The sequence below is a fragment of the Hemitrygon akajei genome, chromosome 27 (genome assembly GCF_048418815.1).
Source record: "Hemitrygon akajei chromosome 27, sHemAka1.3, whole genome shotgun sequence".
In the NCBI taxonomy this organism is placed as follows: Eukaryota; Metazoa; Chordata; class Chondrichthyes; order Myliobatiformes; family Dasyatidae; genus Hemitrygon; species Hemitrygon akajei.
The window spans coordinates 45,398,812-45,417,537 of NC_133150.1; the positions used below are offsets into that span (position 1 = coordinate 45,398,812).

Consider the following 18,726-nt stretch of genomic DNA (forward strand, 5'->3'; position numbering starts at 1 on the left):
CAGTTCGACAGGAAGCAGTACAGTGGTGTTAATGAGCAACGCTCCTATAGAATACCTTTGACTAGCGTGTGTTTATCTGTTGGGGACGAACGAGCAAGGACACGAAGGCTCGGCCACACTTTGTCGAGGCGTTCTTGTTCCACCTTAACAGAAAGAAAAGTTCATTAAGCAAATTACACAGTCGGAATCAGTTTTAATATCACTGGCATTCGTTGTGAAGTTTGCTGTTACGCAGCAGCAGTACAGTGCAAGACAAAATATACTGTAAATTACAGTAAGAAATATATACCTAAAAGATTAAACAAGTAATACAAAAAAGAACAAAAATAGTGAAGTAGTGTTCATGGGTTCATTGTCCGTTCAGAAACTTGATGGCAGAGGGGAAGAAGTTTTTCCTAAAATTGGTTGGATAATTGCCAGCTCATAAATCTGATAGTGGAGGAGAAGAAGCTGTTCCCAACATGTTGAGTGTATTCCTTCAGGTCCTTGTACTTCCGCACTGATCGCAGTAATGAGAAGAGAGCATGTCTTGGGTGATGGGGGTCCTTAATGATGGATTTTTTTTTACTGAAAGCATTGCTGATTATAGGTTTGATTTAGTAAACAAACTCAAATACTTATTTCCGTACTGGTTTGTGCTCTCTGAAATTGCCCTTTTAAAAGCAACACTTCTCCACGTTCTTGTCAGGTTAATGGAGAAGTGATCATGGGTTTTCATAGTCACACAGCAGAGAAACAAGCTCTTTGGACCAATTCAAAGTCAAAGTAATTTTTATTATCAAAATACATATATGTCATCATATTCTACCTTAAGATTTATTTTCTTACAAGTATTTACAGGAAAATAAAGAAATACAATAGAATTCATGAAAAGCCACAGGTAAAACCATACACTTTAGGCTGACAAATAACCAATTGTGCAAGAGGAAAATTGTGTTATAAAAAATAAATACATAATCTGAGAATATGATCTGTAGGTTGTGCAGTCAGTTCAGAGTTGAGGTCAACCATGTCAACTCTGACAAACTTCTATTGATGTAGTGAAGAGTATCCTGAATGATTGCATCATGGCCTGGTGTGGATACACCAATGCCTGGGAACACTATCTGCCCCCACATGTTCATGAACAATGGTGCAGAGATGGAGATGGTTGAATGAATGAATGATCTTTATTGTCATTATACACAGGTACAATGAAACTCTGTTTGGCTTCCTCTCAGGCAATCAAACAAAGTGGTAGATAAAAACAAGACAGTAATAGAAAAACTGTATTAAATAGATAAGTAGCAGAAAATAAGTTACAGCAGCACCAGAATGTCACAGTGATGCACAAAGTGTCATTAGTGCAAGTATTTGAGTCCTTGTGTGTGCTCACAGTTTCAGTCATTGTTCTGTGGGAGTGGTGTGATGGAGGCCACAGCTCTGGGGTAGAAGCTGTTCCTCAGTCTATCTGTTCTAGGTTTTAGTGTCCTGAACCTTTTGCTGGACGGCAGCGGGTCAGACAGGGAGTGGCCGGGGTGTGTGGTGTCGCTGGTTATGCTGATTGCTTTCCTCCTGAGTCTGCTGGAATGGATGGTGTCCAATCCTGGGAGCTCCATCCTGACAGTTCGCTGAGAGCTTCATGTTCCAAGGTGAAAACATTACCAATAGTTTGTCCTGCTCTAACCTTGATCAATTTTTATTGGTGTGCGATTGGAATGATCCTTTCTGGATGCATCACGCCTATTTTGAACTACTCATTTAATTTTCTTTTGCAACTTACAGTAACATTTTGTTCTTGCACTGTGGTGGTTGTCCGCCACGTCAGATGATGACAGGAGGCATGTGCGGGAGAGTTTTTAAAGTGGAGAACCCATTGCACTGAGACAGTTTCACTCTCTTGACTTCAGATGTCCAGTGGTATGGACAAGTGTCACAAACTGGGGACTTCCTTGGTTGCCGTGGACGACCGTGACGTGTTCTGTGCCTTGTCATGTCCTTCCCTCTCCACAGAGCGTTGCAGAGCCACCTTCCTGGCCGTTGGATCTCACTGTAGATCCTATCTGCCCAGTCTGCTGAAGCTGACTTCACACGCTGGGCCAGGCATGTCCCAATCTCACCGGGGTCTGAGGCCGACGGCTTCCCTTGCCTGTTTAGTCCCCTGTCAAAGCAGTTTACCGGGGTGTGGCCGCTGTCACATGCAAACAGGTGAGAGCTAAGTGTCCGAGGGGGACCAAAGGTGAGTGAGCTGCCGCAGAATGGACACGACAAGCCCCTTCACCAGAGGTGCTACCCCTCCCTGGACTCCCCTTTCACTGTACTGCAGCCACAAAACAACAAATTTCACATCTTATGTCAGGGATAATAAACCTGATTCTAAACATTACAGATGGATGTTTCTGTTACATCAAAGAACCTTCCCAAAAAACTTAGAAATTCAGGCTTGTGCCCAAATCTCAGTTATTGCAATGTTTCTGGTGTGGTTCCAACTTCGAGTATGTCTGCTGCCACTAGGGTTCACTGCTGCTGACATTTTATTGCTTAGAGCAGATTTGGAGTATAGTCAGCAGTTCGGAGCCTCATATCCAAGAAAGGATGTGACAGGAGGTTGATCTCGGGAATGAGAGGGTTAATATATGAGAAGCATTTAATGGCTCTGGGTCTGTGCTTGCTAGAATTTAGAAGAATGAGGGGAGATCTCATTGAAACCTATCGAATGTTGTAAGGCCTGGATAAAGTGGATGTGCAGAGGATGTTCCCAATAAATGGAGAGTCTAAGACCACAAGGCAGGGCCTCATGAGGCAATGACGTCCCTTTAGAACAGAGATTTTGAGGAATTTCTTTAGCCAGAGGGTAGTGAATCTGTGGAATTCGCTGACTTCGACAGTTGTGGAGGCCAAGTCATTGGGTATATTTGAAGCGGAAGGTGATATGCTTTTGATAAGTAGGTTGTCAAAGGTTCCAGGGAGAAGGCAGGAGAATGGGGTTGAGCGGGAAAGTGAATCTGCCAGGATGGAATGGCGGTGCAGACTCAATCGGCTGAATGGCTCCTATTAATATGGTCTTTATTACCACAGCAACGAAGACAAAGAGTCTCCTTCCAGTCAGCATCCAGCTTGCTAACTCCACAAAGTGACATTGAGAGACAGAGACTGACATTCACCTCAGTCACAACTTAATCAAAATCGCTTCAGAGAGATATTGACAGGTCATCAGACACTTCCAGGAAGGAATGGGATTGACCATGGCTAGACACTAAAGACCTAGGGATATAATGTTCCCTTGAATGCACCAACATGAATGGGTATATTTTTATCAACAGAGTGTGGATTACAGCTCATGCAAATTTTGAAAGGCTTCACTTTGGCTTCTGCAGATGAACAATGCAGGTGACTGAAGTGCTGGAACTGCTTGCAGAACAGGTTATTCACCTGTAAAAGGGGAGGTCAAAGCACTTGTTTCCGAGATGGGGAATGCGTCATCAAAGGTCGGAGGTCGAGCCACCAATCTGCTCACTAGCTGGTATAATGCTTGCAATGTGATATCAAGGCAGTACTGTACATTATTTCGAGTCAACCACACAAAGTGCTGGGCTGGAGGAGCTCAACAGGTCAGGTAGCATCTATGAAAAGGAATAAAGATGTTTTGACTGTCCTGATAAAGGGTTTCAGCCCAAAACATTGCCTGCTTGTTCCTCTCCGTAGATGCTGCCTGACCTGCTGAGTTCCTCCAGCACTTTATGTTACTCTGAATTTCCAGCATTTGCAGAATCTCTTATGTTTACGATGTCCTTTTGCAATTCCTCTTCTCGATACTACAACAAGGTTGCATCTCAAAATGCGGTGGTGCACAGAATGGCGACAATGCAGTAGAAGCCTGGATCTCAGTACAGAATCACTAAACTGAGAAAAAGGAAAAAAAAAAACGAGTGCTCAGGAATGGAAAAGTCTACAGAAAGTTGTGGAGAGAGCCTTGTCCACCACAGGTAAAGCCCACTCTGCCACTGAGCACACCCACATGGAACACTACCGCAAGAAAGCAGCGTCCATCATCAAAAGACCCCACCATACAGACCATACAAGATGCTGGAGGAACGCATCAAGACTGCTGAACGGTCTCGGCCCGAAATGTCCACTGTACTCTTTTCCACAGATGCTGTTTGGCCTACTGAGTTTCTCCAGCATTTTGTGTGTGTGGCTTGGACTTCCAGCATCTGCAGATTCTCTCTTGTTTGTGATCATAAAGACCACGCTCTCTTCTCTCTGCTACCATCAGGTACAGGAGCCTTGGGTGCGACACTACTTGGTTCAGGACAGTTACTACCCTTTAACCATCAAGCGTGGATAACTTCACTCACCTCAACTCTGAACCGATTCCACTTACAAGGACTCAACAGCTCATGTTCTCGGTATTATTTATCTGCACAATTTCTTTTCTTCAGAACACTTGCTTGTTTGTCGGTCTTTATGTGTATTTTTTCATAAATTTTGGTGGCGGGGTGGAGATATCTCTCCACCAAAGGTGGTGTAAGTCACTCCTTCCCTCCACTAGCCTGCAGGTCACCCTCGGGCAAGGTGTAGCACCTGCTTAGCCCCGCGATCAGGGTGACGTGGAGCCATGGGAGCAGGTGGTGGATGGTCGAATGAGCAGCTGGTGTACATCACAGATCCTGGTTATGTGACCACTGACACCAGGCAGACAATCTCTGACGAGTATTGATAATGGCTGGGGTCACCCGTCTTGTAAAGACACTGCCCAGAAGGAGGCAATGACAAACCTCTTCTGTAGAGACACTTGCCAAAAACAATTATGGTCATGGACAGACCATGATCGCCTACGTTACACGACACCGCACATAAAGGTGATGCTGATTTCATAAGTTGATAGAACATAGAACATTCCAGCAAATTACAGGCCTTTGGCCCACGATGTTGTGCTGTCCCTTTTAACCTACTCTAGAACAATAAATTTTATTGTATTTCCTTAGTTTCCTGTAAGTGTCTGCAAGGGAATCAATCTCAGGATAGTATTTGGTGACATATGCACTTTGATAATAAATTTACTTTGACTTTGGAAACATCCTTACACACACAGAATTGAAAGCAAAGCACTCTAGAGTTAAAAATATTTCAGCAGAACGTCAGTATTTTTCAATTATTCAGAGGCAGGTGATGTAATGAAATTAGATGACGAGCTGCTCTGGTAATGACACAAATTTCCATCCTTCCTGTTGAGAGCCCTTCACTTGCGAGGGAATTCCTGTTGCTAACTCACTGAAAACACTGCGGCAGGCAGCTACCAGGAGACATGACTCAGTCATTCCAGTTTTAGATCATCAGTCTCCCAATGCACTTGTCTTCGCATTGAACACAGAACATTGGACAGTAAAGCACTGGGCAGGCCATTCAGCCCAAAATGTTGTGCTGACCTTGATGCTAATTTATGTCCTTCCAGTGTATAAAATCCGCTCGTTCCCTTTATATTCATGTAACTAAAATCCTCTTAAACTCCACCAAACTGCCACTCGTAACGCATTCCAGGCCTTTATATTCAGGGATTCGATTCCTGCAGCTTTCTGTAAAGAGAATGCACCTTGCATGGGTTTCCTCCAGGAATACCAGCTTCCTCCCACATTCCAAAAGTCGTATTGGACAGGATTAGTGAGTTATGGGTATACTACATTGGCATTGGAAGTGTGGCAGTACAGACCTTACTTGTTCCATATCTGTCCATCACCCACACACTCCTCCCACTGGGTCCCCTCGCCCCCACTGTTCCCATCTGTCCATCAACCACACACCCCTCCCACTGGGTCACCTCCCCCCCACTGTTCCCATCTGTCCATCACCCACACACCCCTCCCACTGGGTCCCCTCCCCCCACTGTTCACATCTGTCCATCACCCACACACTCCTCCCACTGGGTCCCCTCCCCCCACTGTTCCCATCTGTCCATCACCCACACACTCCTCCCACTGGGTCCCCTCCCCCCACTGTTCCCATCTGTCCATCACCCACACACCCCTCCCACTGGGTCACCTCTCCCCACTGTTCCCATCTGTCCATCACCCACACACTCCTCCCACTGGGTCTCCTCCCTCCCCCCACTGTTCCCATCTGTCCATCACCCACACACTCCTCCCACTGGGTCCCCTTCCCCCACTGTTCCCATCTGTCCATCACCCACACACTCCTCCCACTGGGTCTCCTCCCCCCACTGTTCACATCTGTCCATCACCCACACACTCCTCCCACTGGGTCCCCTCCCCCCCCACTGTTCCCATCTGTCCATCACCCACACACCCCTCCCACTGGGTCACCTCTCCCCGCTGTTCCCATCTGTCCATCACCCACACACTCCTCCCACTGGGTCCCCTCCCCCCCCACTGTTCCCATCTGTCCATCACCCACACACTCCTCCCACTGGGTCCCCTCCCCCCACTGTTCCCATCTGTCCATCACCAACACACTCCTCCCATTTGGTCCTCTCTTCTCCCAGTGATCCAATCTGCCCTCCCCAACTCCCTTATTTGATCCCTCGCTCCGCCTTCCTCTCCAATCAAATCCCAGCACCTCACTCTGTATGTGGAGCAACATCTCACATTCCATCCGAGTAGTCTCTAACTTGATGGCATATCTCTAACGTTCAGTAATTTTCCTCCTCCCCCTTCCTTCTTCTTCCACTCCCCACTCTTGCCCCCCCCCCCCCCCCAGGCAGCATGGCGTCATAGTGCTAAACATGACACTATTATACCCCAGTGACCCAGGATCAATTCCTGCCACTGTCTGTAAGGCTGTAGGTTCTCTCCGTGGGTTTTTGTTGCGTGCTCTGGTTTCCTTCCACAGCCCAAAGACGTTCAGATTAGTAGCTTAATTGGCTGTAACTGGGCGGTGAGGGATTGTTGGGCCAGAATGACCTGTTACCATGCTGTATCCCTAACTGGGATAGCAAAAGGGATGTGGGCAAAATGCAGGCAAATGTGACCAGCATGGACAGCCTGAATGAGTTAGGCCAGGGGGCCTCTGTCTATACTGCATATCTCCAGGACCTGCTCAACACTGAATACCTAGGAAGGAACTTCAAAATGTTCCATTGTTTCATCTTCAGAATATTTACAACACAGAGCTACCCATGCAAACCAACAACCTTGCAATATCCTTCCCTGAACCTGCGAGGTATTTACATCACAGCACACTATCTATTATTCCAAGAACTGAAGGAAGTTCTGACACCAGAGGGTGCACGGTCTAGCTGAGAGCGTGCAATTTCAAAAGGAGATGAGTGAGACAAGTTATTTTTGTTTAAAAGAAAATAATCTTGGGTACCTGAAAAGTTCAAAGTAAATTTTTTTTAAAATCAAAGTCCATATACGTCACCATATACTACCCTGAGACCCATTTTCTTACAGATATAAAGAAACACAATAGAATCATTGAAAAAAACACCACTGAAGGCAGGACTTCAGGATTTGCTATTCGCAAACCACTCCACCTTGCAGGATGGTTGCTTCAGCCAGGGTGAGGGAAATCAGACCCACAGATGGTGCTGGAGGCAGATGTGATGGAGAGGCTCTTAAATAAATCTGCAGAGAATGGAGGCATGTGCAAATCAGGGGTTCCCGAACTTTTTTTATGCCATGGACCTCTACTGTTAACCGAGGGGTCTGTGGACCCCAGGTAGGGAATTCCTAAAAGGATTAATATGCTTAGGCCTATACTTACTGGAGCAAGGGTTCCCAACCTTTTTTTGCCAAGGGTCACCACCATTAACAAAGGGGTCCATGGACCCCAGGCTGGGAACCCCTGTACTAGATTAATGGATGAAAGAAAAATGGAGGATTATGGGGTAAGTAGGAGGAAGGGCTACATTTATCGTGAAGTCGGTACACAATTGTGAGCTGAAGGGCCTGTATTGTGCGGTACTGCTCTATTAATTAGATTGGCACAACATCCTAGGCCGAGGGGCCTGTTCTTGCACTGTACTGTTCTATAGACTATGATCTATTAGTTCAATGCAACGTTGTAGACAGAAAGGCCTGTACGATGCAGTACTGTTCTGTATTCTTAGCTGGGCACAACATCATGGGCTGAGGAGCCTGTTCCAGTGCTGTTCCCTTCTGTGTTGTGAACATCTTCGGATTGCTGTAAGTTTAAAAGCGACTGTGGTAATCGGGTTCACTGTGACAAACAGAGTGGCTTCATGGTTTTTCCCACAGCTACCCGTGACGTTTGTGGGCCTGATTCACCTAACCCTGTCCGGTGAGGCCGTCCCACAAGGTGGAGAGGCCTGTGAATGGAAAATCCTGACATCCTGCCCTCCACGGTCCTGATCACTTCCTGAGCTTTGCTGCTACTAAAGGCTTTTGTAACTACTTTTAAATGTCACTTATCAGACATACTCCAAAAGATTTAAGTAATCAGAACAAAGAAATACACTCAATGGCCACTTTGTTAGGTAAATCTCTCGTTAATGTAAATACCTAATCAGCCAATCATGTGGCAGCAACTCAATGCATAAAAGCTTGCAGGCATGGTCAAGAGGTTCAGTTGTTGTTCAGACCGAACATCAGAATGGGGAAGAAATACGATCTAATTGACTTTGACCGTGAGATTATTGTTGGTGCCAGACAGGGTGATTTGAGTATCTCAGAGACTGCTGACCTCCAGGGATTTTCACCCAAAACATTCTCTGGAGTTTACAGAGAATGGTACGATAAACAAAAAAAAAACAACCACGCAGTCAGCAGCAGTTCGGTGGGCAAAAACACTTTGTTAATGAGAGGGGAGAACGGCCAGACTGGTTCGAGCTGACAGGAAGGCGACAGTAACTCAAATAACCACGCATTACAACAGTGGTGTGCAGAAGAGCATCTCTGAATGCACAACATGTCAGACCTTGAAGTGGATGGGCTACAGATGCAGAAGACTATGAACTATACACTAGGTGGCCACTTTATTAGGTACAGGAGGTATCTGATAAGGTAAATGATGAGTGCATAAGCTAAAATGTTGTCAAATGATGGAGCAGGCTCAATGGGTCCAATGGCTTACTCTTGCTTCTAATTCGCAAACATAGGACTGAAACGTAGAATAGTAAAGCACAGGAACAGGCGCTTCATCCTACAATGTCTGTGCTGAACATAGTGCCAGTTGAAACTAAATTCCATCTACCTGCACCTGATCCATATCGCTCCATTCCCTACATATTCATGTGTCAACCTAAAGACTACATTTCTGCTTGCACCACCATCCCTGGTAGCCAGTTCCAGGCATCAACCTCTCCAGTTGAAGCACATCAGCACAAGTATGGCTCAATAGGTTACAACTTTTGGGCTTCAAGTAAGATGGCAGCAGGTTTGCACACAGCAGCCTCTTGGGAGCCAACCAAAAGTGTTTTTTGCCTTTTTAAAACATCTTTTTGCGATGGCAGGACAATCCCGAACATTAATAACTTAAGGTTCTGCCAGTCTAACCCATCAGTGGGCAGTTCGTTGCCGTTGGAGCTGGACTTGGTGTGGACTGCGTTACTGTCTGCTTCAGGAAGGCATCGGACTTCCCGCACAAAGGCGGCGTGTAGTCTACCAGCGAGTGATTGTCTCGGACGTTACTCTCGCAAGACCTTGTTGGACACTGGTAATGTAAAGTGCTGCAAGTCTGTTTCCCTTGTTCATTGGAGAGACAGAGAGCAGGGGAGCTGCGTCGCCTTGGTTGTAGCAAGGACTAAGGCCTCAAGCCACAGGCCTGACTAGTGAGTGTAGCAGTCCAGGAGAGGAGACGCCGGAGGTGGTGTAGCACAGCGTCCATGCTGGGTTGAGGGCTGGGCAGTTTCTTCAGTGTTTGATCAGTGGAATGGCAAGCTGGATTACATGTGAGCATGCATTCATCTGCTGACTGCTGAGAACTGTTTGTTCTTGCCGATAACACCCATGCACCACCAATTTACAAGACATGTCACTCAGATACTTGGCCTATATATATTTTTTTGTGGGACTGTATATTTCTTAGCTATCTTATATATGCTACATGTGGCTTGTACTGTGTATGACTGTTAGTACTGTGTTTTGTATCTTGGTACTGGAGGAACTTTTTTTCGTTTGGCTGTATTCATGGATATTCATGTATGGTTCAATGATAATTAAACTTGAACCTGAATTTATTCTCTGGAGTGTAGGAGAATGAGGGGGAGATTTGATAAAAGCTCACAAAATTTTGACGGGTACAATTAGGGTAAATGCAAGTAGGCTTTTTCCACTGAGGTTGGGTGAGATGAGAACTAGAGGTCATAGGTTTGGGGTTGTAGGTGAAATACTTATGGGAACACAAGAGGGAATTTCTTCACTCAGAGTAAGGTGCAAATGTGGAATGAACTGCCAGCGGAAGTAGTGGATGTGGGTTCAGTTTCAACATTTGGAAAGTACATGGAAGGAACGAGACAGAATAAGGGTTTTGCATAGATTAGATGGGCCGAAGGGTCTGTTTCTGTGCTGTAGTGCTGTATAATCTATGACTCTGTTTAGGAGAAGTTTGGACAAGTACATAGATGGGAGGTATATGGAGGGCTATGGTCCAGATGGAACTAGGCAGAATAAGTTTGGCATGGACTAGATGGACTGAAGGGTCTGTCTCTGTGCTGTAAGTGCTCTATGGCTCTAATTGCCCAGCACAGTGTTATCTTTGTCCCACCATACCTCTCCTTTCTCGTTGCGAATCAGGCGATTGAACTCCTTCCCTTCCAGACACAGGAAGTCCTCTCCCGGGTGGATGATGCCGCACTTGGTGGCAATGGCGCGAGCAGTGTTAATGTTGTCTCCCGTCACCATTCGCACCGTTATCCCAGCTCGCTGACATTTCGTTATGGCATCTGGAACCTGCAAAGGCAGTCAGCCAATTTACAGTGAATAAATTAGGTAGAGGCACACTGCAGTCATTAACGCAGAATACTGCATAATACAAAGAAGAACATGAAAACAACACAATTCACAAAATTTGCTAAATATCAATTTCACCAAATCAGATAAAGTTGCAAGACGTTAAAAAGAGTGGCACCTTTCCCATCCTTTCCTTGACAGCATCTGTACAGGCAGAGGGTTGGTCAATGGACAGCCAGGACTCAGAGCGCAGAGTGAAGATGGCCAGTTTAAAGAGGTGAGAGGGAGGGTGGGGGAGAAATACAGTGAGAGAGGAAACAGTCCATGAGGCATACTGTACTGTGCAAAAGTCCTAGGCACATACGCATAGCCAGGGTACCGAAGACTTTTGCTCAGTACTGCCTTTGTCAACGTGGAGCAGAGAGCAAGTTTGTAAATCTGGCGGAAGCAAAGGATATTGGGAATGGCTGAGAGCAGAGCGCCGCGGGATGGGTGAGGGACAGGTGGCAGAGAAGGAATACCAGGGGCAGAGGCTGGCACAGGTGCAGACACACCCAGTCCTGGGACACTAGGTAAGGTCATTTGATTCCAAACAATTGGTTTATTCATCATTCCAGGATGTCTCTCTGGTGCTTTCTGCTCCCTTCCCTCTCCCTTCCCCTTTTCCCAACCATGATTCCCCTCTCCCTGACCCTTCCCACTCTCAGTCCACGATAGAGACCCAGATCAGAATCAGGTTTATTATCATCACATAAGTCATGATTTTTTTGTGGCAACAATACAGTGCAATACATAAAATTATTACAGTCCTGAGCAAACGTCTTAGGCACCCTAGCTATATATATGTGCCTAAGACATCTGCACAGTACAGTAGTAACAGAATCAGGCCATTCAGCCCATCGAATCAGTTCCACCATTCAATTATAGCTGATTTATTTTCCCTCTCAACCCCATTCTTCAGACTTCTCTCCATAACGTTTGAAGTCCTTACTAATCGAGGATCTATCAATAGCCACTTTAAATACACCCAGTGACCTGGCCTGCACAGCCGTCCCTAGATTGATGGTGGAAGTGGGAGTGAAACGCAGGGGGAATGAGTTACCTGAAAATAGAAAATTCAGCCTTCTTACCACAGATTATCCATGTGGAAATCTGAGGTGCTGGGTATGCAAGTCTACCTTGGGCATCAGCAAGGCAGGGGAGAGACAGGTCAGCGTACAAATGGGAGTTAAGATGGCAACCAGGTCAGGATGATCAGCCTCTCCAAGGTTAGAACATTAGAACTAGGAGCAGGAGTCGGTCACCTGGCCCATTGAGCCTGCTCTCTTATTCAGTAAGATAATGGCTGATCCAGTCGTAGGCTCAGCTCCACTTATCTGCCACCACTCTCAGTGTAATAAAACTTGCCCTGTACATCTCATTTAAACACCCCCCCCCCCCCCCGCACCTTAAAGCCGTGCCCTCTAATATCGAACATTGCCACCCTGGGAAAATGACTCTGACTGTCTACCCTATCTCTGCTTCTCACTATTTTCTAAACTTGGGCAGCAGGGTAGCGTAGTGGTTAGCACAACACTTTACAGTACTAGCAACCTAGGTTCAATTCCTGCGCTGCCTGTAAGGAATTTGTACGTTTTCCCCGTGACCATGTGGGTTTCCTCCGGGGGCTCCGGTTTCCTCCCACAGTCCAAAGGCATACCGGTTGGTAAGTTAATTGGTCATTGTAAATTGTGATTAGGCAAGGATTAAAGCAGGGAATTGCTGGGTGGCGAGTATCTTAATAAATAAATAAATAAAACTTCCCTAGAACCAGTAATTCTCCTGCTATGCAGTTATCTATCTATCTGTGTCTTAAATAAATTTAAGGAGCTAGCCTCGGCTGCTTCCCTAGGCAGAGAATTCCTGATTCACTACTCCCAGGGAAAAGCATTTTCTCCTTATGTCCGTCCCAAATCTAATCTAGTTGCTCCGAAACTTGAGCCCACGTCCCCTAGTTCTAATTTCAAATAGTTCAATGGTTCAATTTTATATCAGAAAATGTGTACAGTACACAACCTGGAATTCGTACTCTTCACAGACAGCCACGGAACAAGAAACCCCATAGAATGAATGGTAGAAACATCAGAACCCCGAAGCCCTCTTCTTCCTCCCATCGTACAAGCAGCAGAAACATCGACTCTCAACCTCCCCCTCCCCCCACTTATGCCTGCAGGAGCACTGATTGCAACCCCCCACCACGCAAGCAATAGCAAAAGCCCCCCCCCCCCCCAAAAGACCTTGATTCAGGGTCCATCAAAACACTACAATCCATAAACCATCACTTTGTTATCTCAGACACTCAAAATGACTTTCTCTCTCTATCTAATTGATAATCGGTTTATTATTGTTACCTGAACTGAGGTAGAGTGTAAATACTTGCTTTTGCCTGCCATCCATACAGATAATTTCATTATAACAGTACAAGGGAAAAGTAATAACAGAACGCAGACATGATGTGTCACAGTTACAGAGAGAGTGCAGTGTGGACAGACAATATGGTCCAACACCGTGACAAAGTAGATTGTGGGGTCTTATTGTACAAGAGGTTCATTCAATACCTGATGGGAGGGGGGAGAAGTGAGAATGGCCAGGGTGGGAGGGGTCTTTGCCTGCTTATCTTATCTGTCCCTTTCTTAATTTTTTTACATTTCTATAACATTCCTTCTCATTCTTCTGAATTCCAGCAAGTATAGTCCCAGGCAACACAATCTCTTCTCATAGGCTAACCCCCCTCATCTCCAGAATCAACCTGGTGAATCTCCTCTATACCGCCTCCAAAAGTGGTGCATCTTTCCTCAAGTAAAGAGACCAGAACTGCAGACAGTCCTTCAAGGATGGCCTCACTAGTACTCCAACAGATGGATGTTATGGTGTGGTGACCTGAAATGACTGTGACTTCCCAGCATCCATCATCAAAGATCCTCACCACCCAGGACATGCTCTTCCCTCACTGCTGCCATCAGGAAGAAGGTACAGGAGCCTCAGGACCCACACCACTAGGTTAAAGAACAGTTACTACCCCTCAACCATCAGGCTCTTGAACATAAGAGGATAACTAAACTCATCTATTGAGATGTTCCCTCAACCAGTGATCCCACTTTAAGGACTCTTCATCTTGTTATTTCATCTTATTATTTACTGCTATTAATTTATACTTGCATTAGCACAGTTCACTGTCTACTATCCACTACTTGATCTTTCATCAATCCTGTTTACGGTTACCATTCTATAGATTTGCTGAGAATGCTCGCAGGAAAATAAACCTCAGGGTTGGATGTGGTGACAATAAAGTTTACATTGCGTTTTGAACATGTGACAATTGTAACCTAATACCATTGACCACTTGCTGTCACCTAAGACTTCATTTGTAAATCACCGAAAAATGCAACTTTTACAAGATGTAAAAGGATCGACCCTTCCCTGCCGACGTATTTAGTATCAAACAACTTAAAGTCTACGTCATTAACAAGATAGACTACTGATGTATTTTTCATGCAGACTCAGTAAGTGCTGATGTGATACATTTCACTCTGTCAGAAGCTGGAAACACAAGGCACTGCAGAGGTGTTGTCCATCACTAGGGACTCTCATGACCCAGTTCATGTCCTCTTCTCATTACTACCATCTCAGCACACTCAACATTTTAGCTACAGCTTCTTCACTTCTGCGTTGAGAGTCAAGATTCCAAGATTCAAATTTACTTATCACTTGTGCACCGAAACGTACACTGAAACGCGTTGTCTGCGTTAACCACCAACACACCCGCGGACGTGCTGTGGGCAGCTCACCAGCGTCGCCACACATTCTGTTGCCAACTTAGCATACCCACCAGGCTTGGCAAAACAACACAGAACACGACAAGCAACAAAACTACAACAGCAAAACAAGATTTCAGAACAGTCCATGAATACTACCCCATTATTCCTCTTTTTCACTATTTATTTATTTTAAACTTATGGTAATTTTTATGTCTTGAACTGTACTGCTACCAAAAAACAATAAATTTCACAGAATACGTCAGTGATAATAAACCAGATCATGATAATAAACTTGACTTTGACATTTGGATCACTGAGAATCACAATCAGAATCAGTTTTAATATCATTGGCATTAAATTTGCTGTTCTGTGACTGCAGTACATTGCAATACGTAATGATTAAAAACATATAAATCACAATAAGAAATATATGTACAGTCAATTCTGATTAATTGGACCATCAGTTAATCAGGGCAGCCCCTTATTTGGGACAACTCTTAAAAGGACAAAGACCAATTGAGAAAATAGCCGGGATTCCCTTCGTTTACTTTGGACACTGTGCGGCTTATATGGGGCGGGAGACTGTTTGTGGACAGCTTCTAACTAGCATTACAAGCATGCACTTGTGTGGCTGTTGGACTCTTTACTGCACTTAGAGTGACAAGCTTTTAAATAGCTTCAGTTGCGTGTGTTTCTGTTCAAAAAGCAATGATCTTTGTCACCGATAGTTGGTGAGAAATAAGCAGGAAGACAATTCTGAACTGTTTTGCTCACTGCAGTTTCAAACATTCAGGCTTGGAGATGCCAGAAACGATGAAAATGAAAATGAAACGATTTCACTAAATTAATTAGGAATTACGAAGAATTTGAAGGTATTGACAATCACCTTCAAAGTTTCAATGACAGCGAAGATTCGGAGGATGCAATCATTGATAGCATTGTATAAAGGCAGCCCATTATCTATACTAGGTGTCTGTGCTAATTTTGTTTATCTACAGTCAATCACAAGAAAATGGCAGCATAGAGATACACTGGATGAATTCCTCTGTCGATAACTATTAGGAACTACTACACCGTTTTATAGTCCTGTAGTACTATGATAGTGCTCTAATTAGTTCTGTATTTCATTTATTACTCAGACAGTAGTTTGTCTTCTTTATACCTTTTTAACTATTTCCATGAAACCATGGCTAACTGTGGCAGCCAAATTGGGCCAAAATATACTGATCCCAATGTGTCCTATTTAACCGGAATCCACTACATATAGATTAAATTAAACAAGTAGTGCAAAGAGAGAGCAAAAAAAGTGAGTGAATGTACAGGAGTTCATTGTCCATTCTGAAATCTGATGGCGGAGGGGGAAGATGTTCCTGAAAGGTTGCCTGTGGGGTCTTCAGGCTGCTGCACTTCCTCAATGATAGTTACCAATGGTGAGGGTGAGGGTCCTTAATGATGGATGCCACCTTTTTATTGCATCCCTTTCAGGGTGCAGAGTTGGCCATGAAAGGGTTAAGGGGAATAAACAGGAACAAAGGTTGACACGGAATAATAAATGCCTTTCAGATCGGAATAAAATTAGCTGGCAGAGGTGTGATTATTTTCACCAGGATAATGGAATCAACCGAACTGTGTCTGTTCAGAAATGGACCTGTTTATTTATAGATAATAAGTATTTCTACTCATACTGTGAACAAGTTCAGCATGTGACTTCAAAAGAATTTAAATTAGGAGCAAACTGCAGCAAGATATCAGGTACTTGGCGTTATATATTATTTAGACCGGATTGCATGATTAAGCATCTTTCATAAATTATCAATTCAATGGACTCATAATTATAGTTGTTCTCAATTTCAATAGGAACCTTTAACGAGACCTTCATCTCAAACTGATCAAAACACACACCAACTCCCAACTGGGTGCTTCCCCGCCCCTCCAGTTAGCTTAGGGAAGGTATTTTACTCTAAGATTCCTTGAATTATTCCAGCTAAAGATCAACCTCTAATAGTTTTCAGTGGACCTACAGGAAAGATGTAAATAAGTTGAAAGGGCTCAGAGAAAATTTAAAAGATGTTGCCCGGACTGGATGCCCTGGGTTATAAGGAAAGATTGAATAGGTTAGGACTTTATTCCTTGGAACATAAGAGAACTAGGGGAGATTTGATAGAGGGATACAAAATTATGAGGGGTATAGGTGGGGTAAATGCAAGCAGGCTTTTTCCACTGAGGTTGGGTGGGACTACAACTAGAGGTAATGGGTTAAGGGTGAAAGGTGAAATGTTTAAGGGGAACATGAGGGGAAAGTTCTTCACTCAGAGGGTCGTGAGAGTGTGGAACGAGCTGCCAGCACAAATGGTGCCTGCAAGCTCAATTTCAATGTTCAAGAGAAGTTTGGATAGATACATGGATGGTAGAGGTATGGAGTAGTATGGTCCTGGTGCAGGTCAGTGGGAGTAGGCAGTTTACAATGTTCATCATAGACTAGTTGGGCTGAATGGCCTGTATCTGTGCTGTACTTTTCTATGACTTTATGACTTAACTGGAGGGTAGCAAACCTATGTTCTCTTGGCGAGATGCAGCTTCTCGAAAAAGGGTAGGAGAAGGAAGGGTTAAAATAGGCAAGTTGGTTTATCATTGCCACATATGCTGAGGTACAGTGAAAAACACTTTGTTTTTTATGAGTTCTGTAAAGATCATTTCCTCACATCATTTGTACAGAAAGGTGCTGGAAAAAGCCAGCAATACCACGAAGGATCTCACCCATCCTGCTCATGGACTGTTTGTCCCTCTCCCATCAGGCAGGACCACCAGACTCAAAAACAGTTACCTTCCCCAAACAGTAGGGCTGATCAACACCTCCACCCACTAACCCACCCCACCACACCCTTAGCCACCACTACTTTACCATTTCCTGTCAGTCACCTTGTGTACAGACACTGTTGTGCCTGGCATCACTTTGATTGTATGCCCATAATCTATGTATAAAAGACATCTTATGTATTTATATTCATTGTGTTCTTTACCTTAGTGTTTTTTTGTGCTGCACTGGTTCAAGCGTAACAATTACTTCATTCTTTACACTTGCGCACTCAAAATTACATCAAACAACACAGACAAAATGCTGGAGGAACTCAGAAGGTCAGGCAGCATCGACAGCAATGAACACACAGTCAATGTTTCAGGCCGAGACCCTTCTTCAGGACTGGAATGGAAGGGGAAGGTGTAGAATAAAGAGGGGTAGGAGGAGAGCTTGAAGGCAATAGGTGAAGTCAGGTGGGTCGGAAACATAAAGGGCTGGAGAGGAAGGAATCTTAAAGGAGAGGAAGTGGACCATGGGAGAAAAAGAGGAAGGGGCACCAGGGGGAGGCGATAGGCAGGTGAGAGGAGTTAAGAGGACAGAGTGGGGAATAGGAGAAGAGGGGAGGGGGAGCAAGAAAAATACTAGAAGGCGAAATCAATGTTCTTGCGATCTGTTTGGAGGCTACTCAGATGGAATACAAGATGTTGCTCCTTCGCCCTAAGTGTGCCCTCATCGTGGCACAAGAAGGCTGACAAGTCAGAATGGGAATGGGGATAGGAACTAAAATGGTTGGCCACTGGGAAATCGTGCTTTTGGCTGACGGAGGAGAGGTGTTTGACATTAAACAATCCTGAAACCTGAATCAGTGCACTGAGGTGGAAGGCAAAATAGTAAAAGAATGCAGAGTAAAGTGCTACGGTTAGAGAAAGTGCAGTGCAAGCAGACAGTAAGGTGCAAGATGATAGACTGTGAGGTTAACAGTCCATCAAGGGACCATTTAACAGTGAGTTAGAAGCTGTCCTTGAAGATGGTGGCGTTTCAGGTTTTTGCACCCTCTGCCCGTTGGGAGAGGGATGTCCATGGCAGGTGGGGTCTCTGATTATACTGGCTGCTTTACTGAGGCAGCGAGACGGCTAGACGGAGTCCATAGGGGAGCCTCTGGTTTCTGTGATGCACTAAGATGTGTCCATAACACTCTGAAGCTTCCTTTGTACTAATGGACCGATCAATAGCCTTCTAAACAGTGTGATAGAGGCTGCCGTTGAGCCTGGGGGTATGAGCTTTC

General features: G+C 44.8%; 1 protein-coding gene across 8 annotated transcripts in view; it reads right to left on the reverse strand.

Moving 5' to 3' along the window:
* The window catches only part of LOC140717343 (plasma membrane calcium-transporting ATPase 1-like), a 328,298-nt gene that overhangs the window by 53,883 nt on the left and 255,689 nt on the right, over window positions 1-18,726 (reverse strand). For all 8 annotated transcript variants that reach the window (XM_073030837.1, XM_073030844.1, XM_073030840.1 and 5 more), the window contains 2 exons: window positions 10,668-10,847; window positions 56-143 (listed from right to left, as the gene is read on the reverse strand). In XM_073030837.1, the coding sequence (XP_072886938.1) occupies window positions 56-143; window positions 10,668-10,847 (268 nt within the window). The remainder of the gene's footprint in view (window positions 1-55; window positions 144-10,667; window positions 10,848-18,726) is intronic.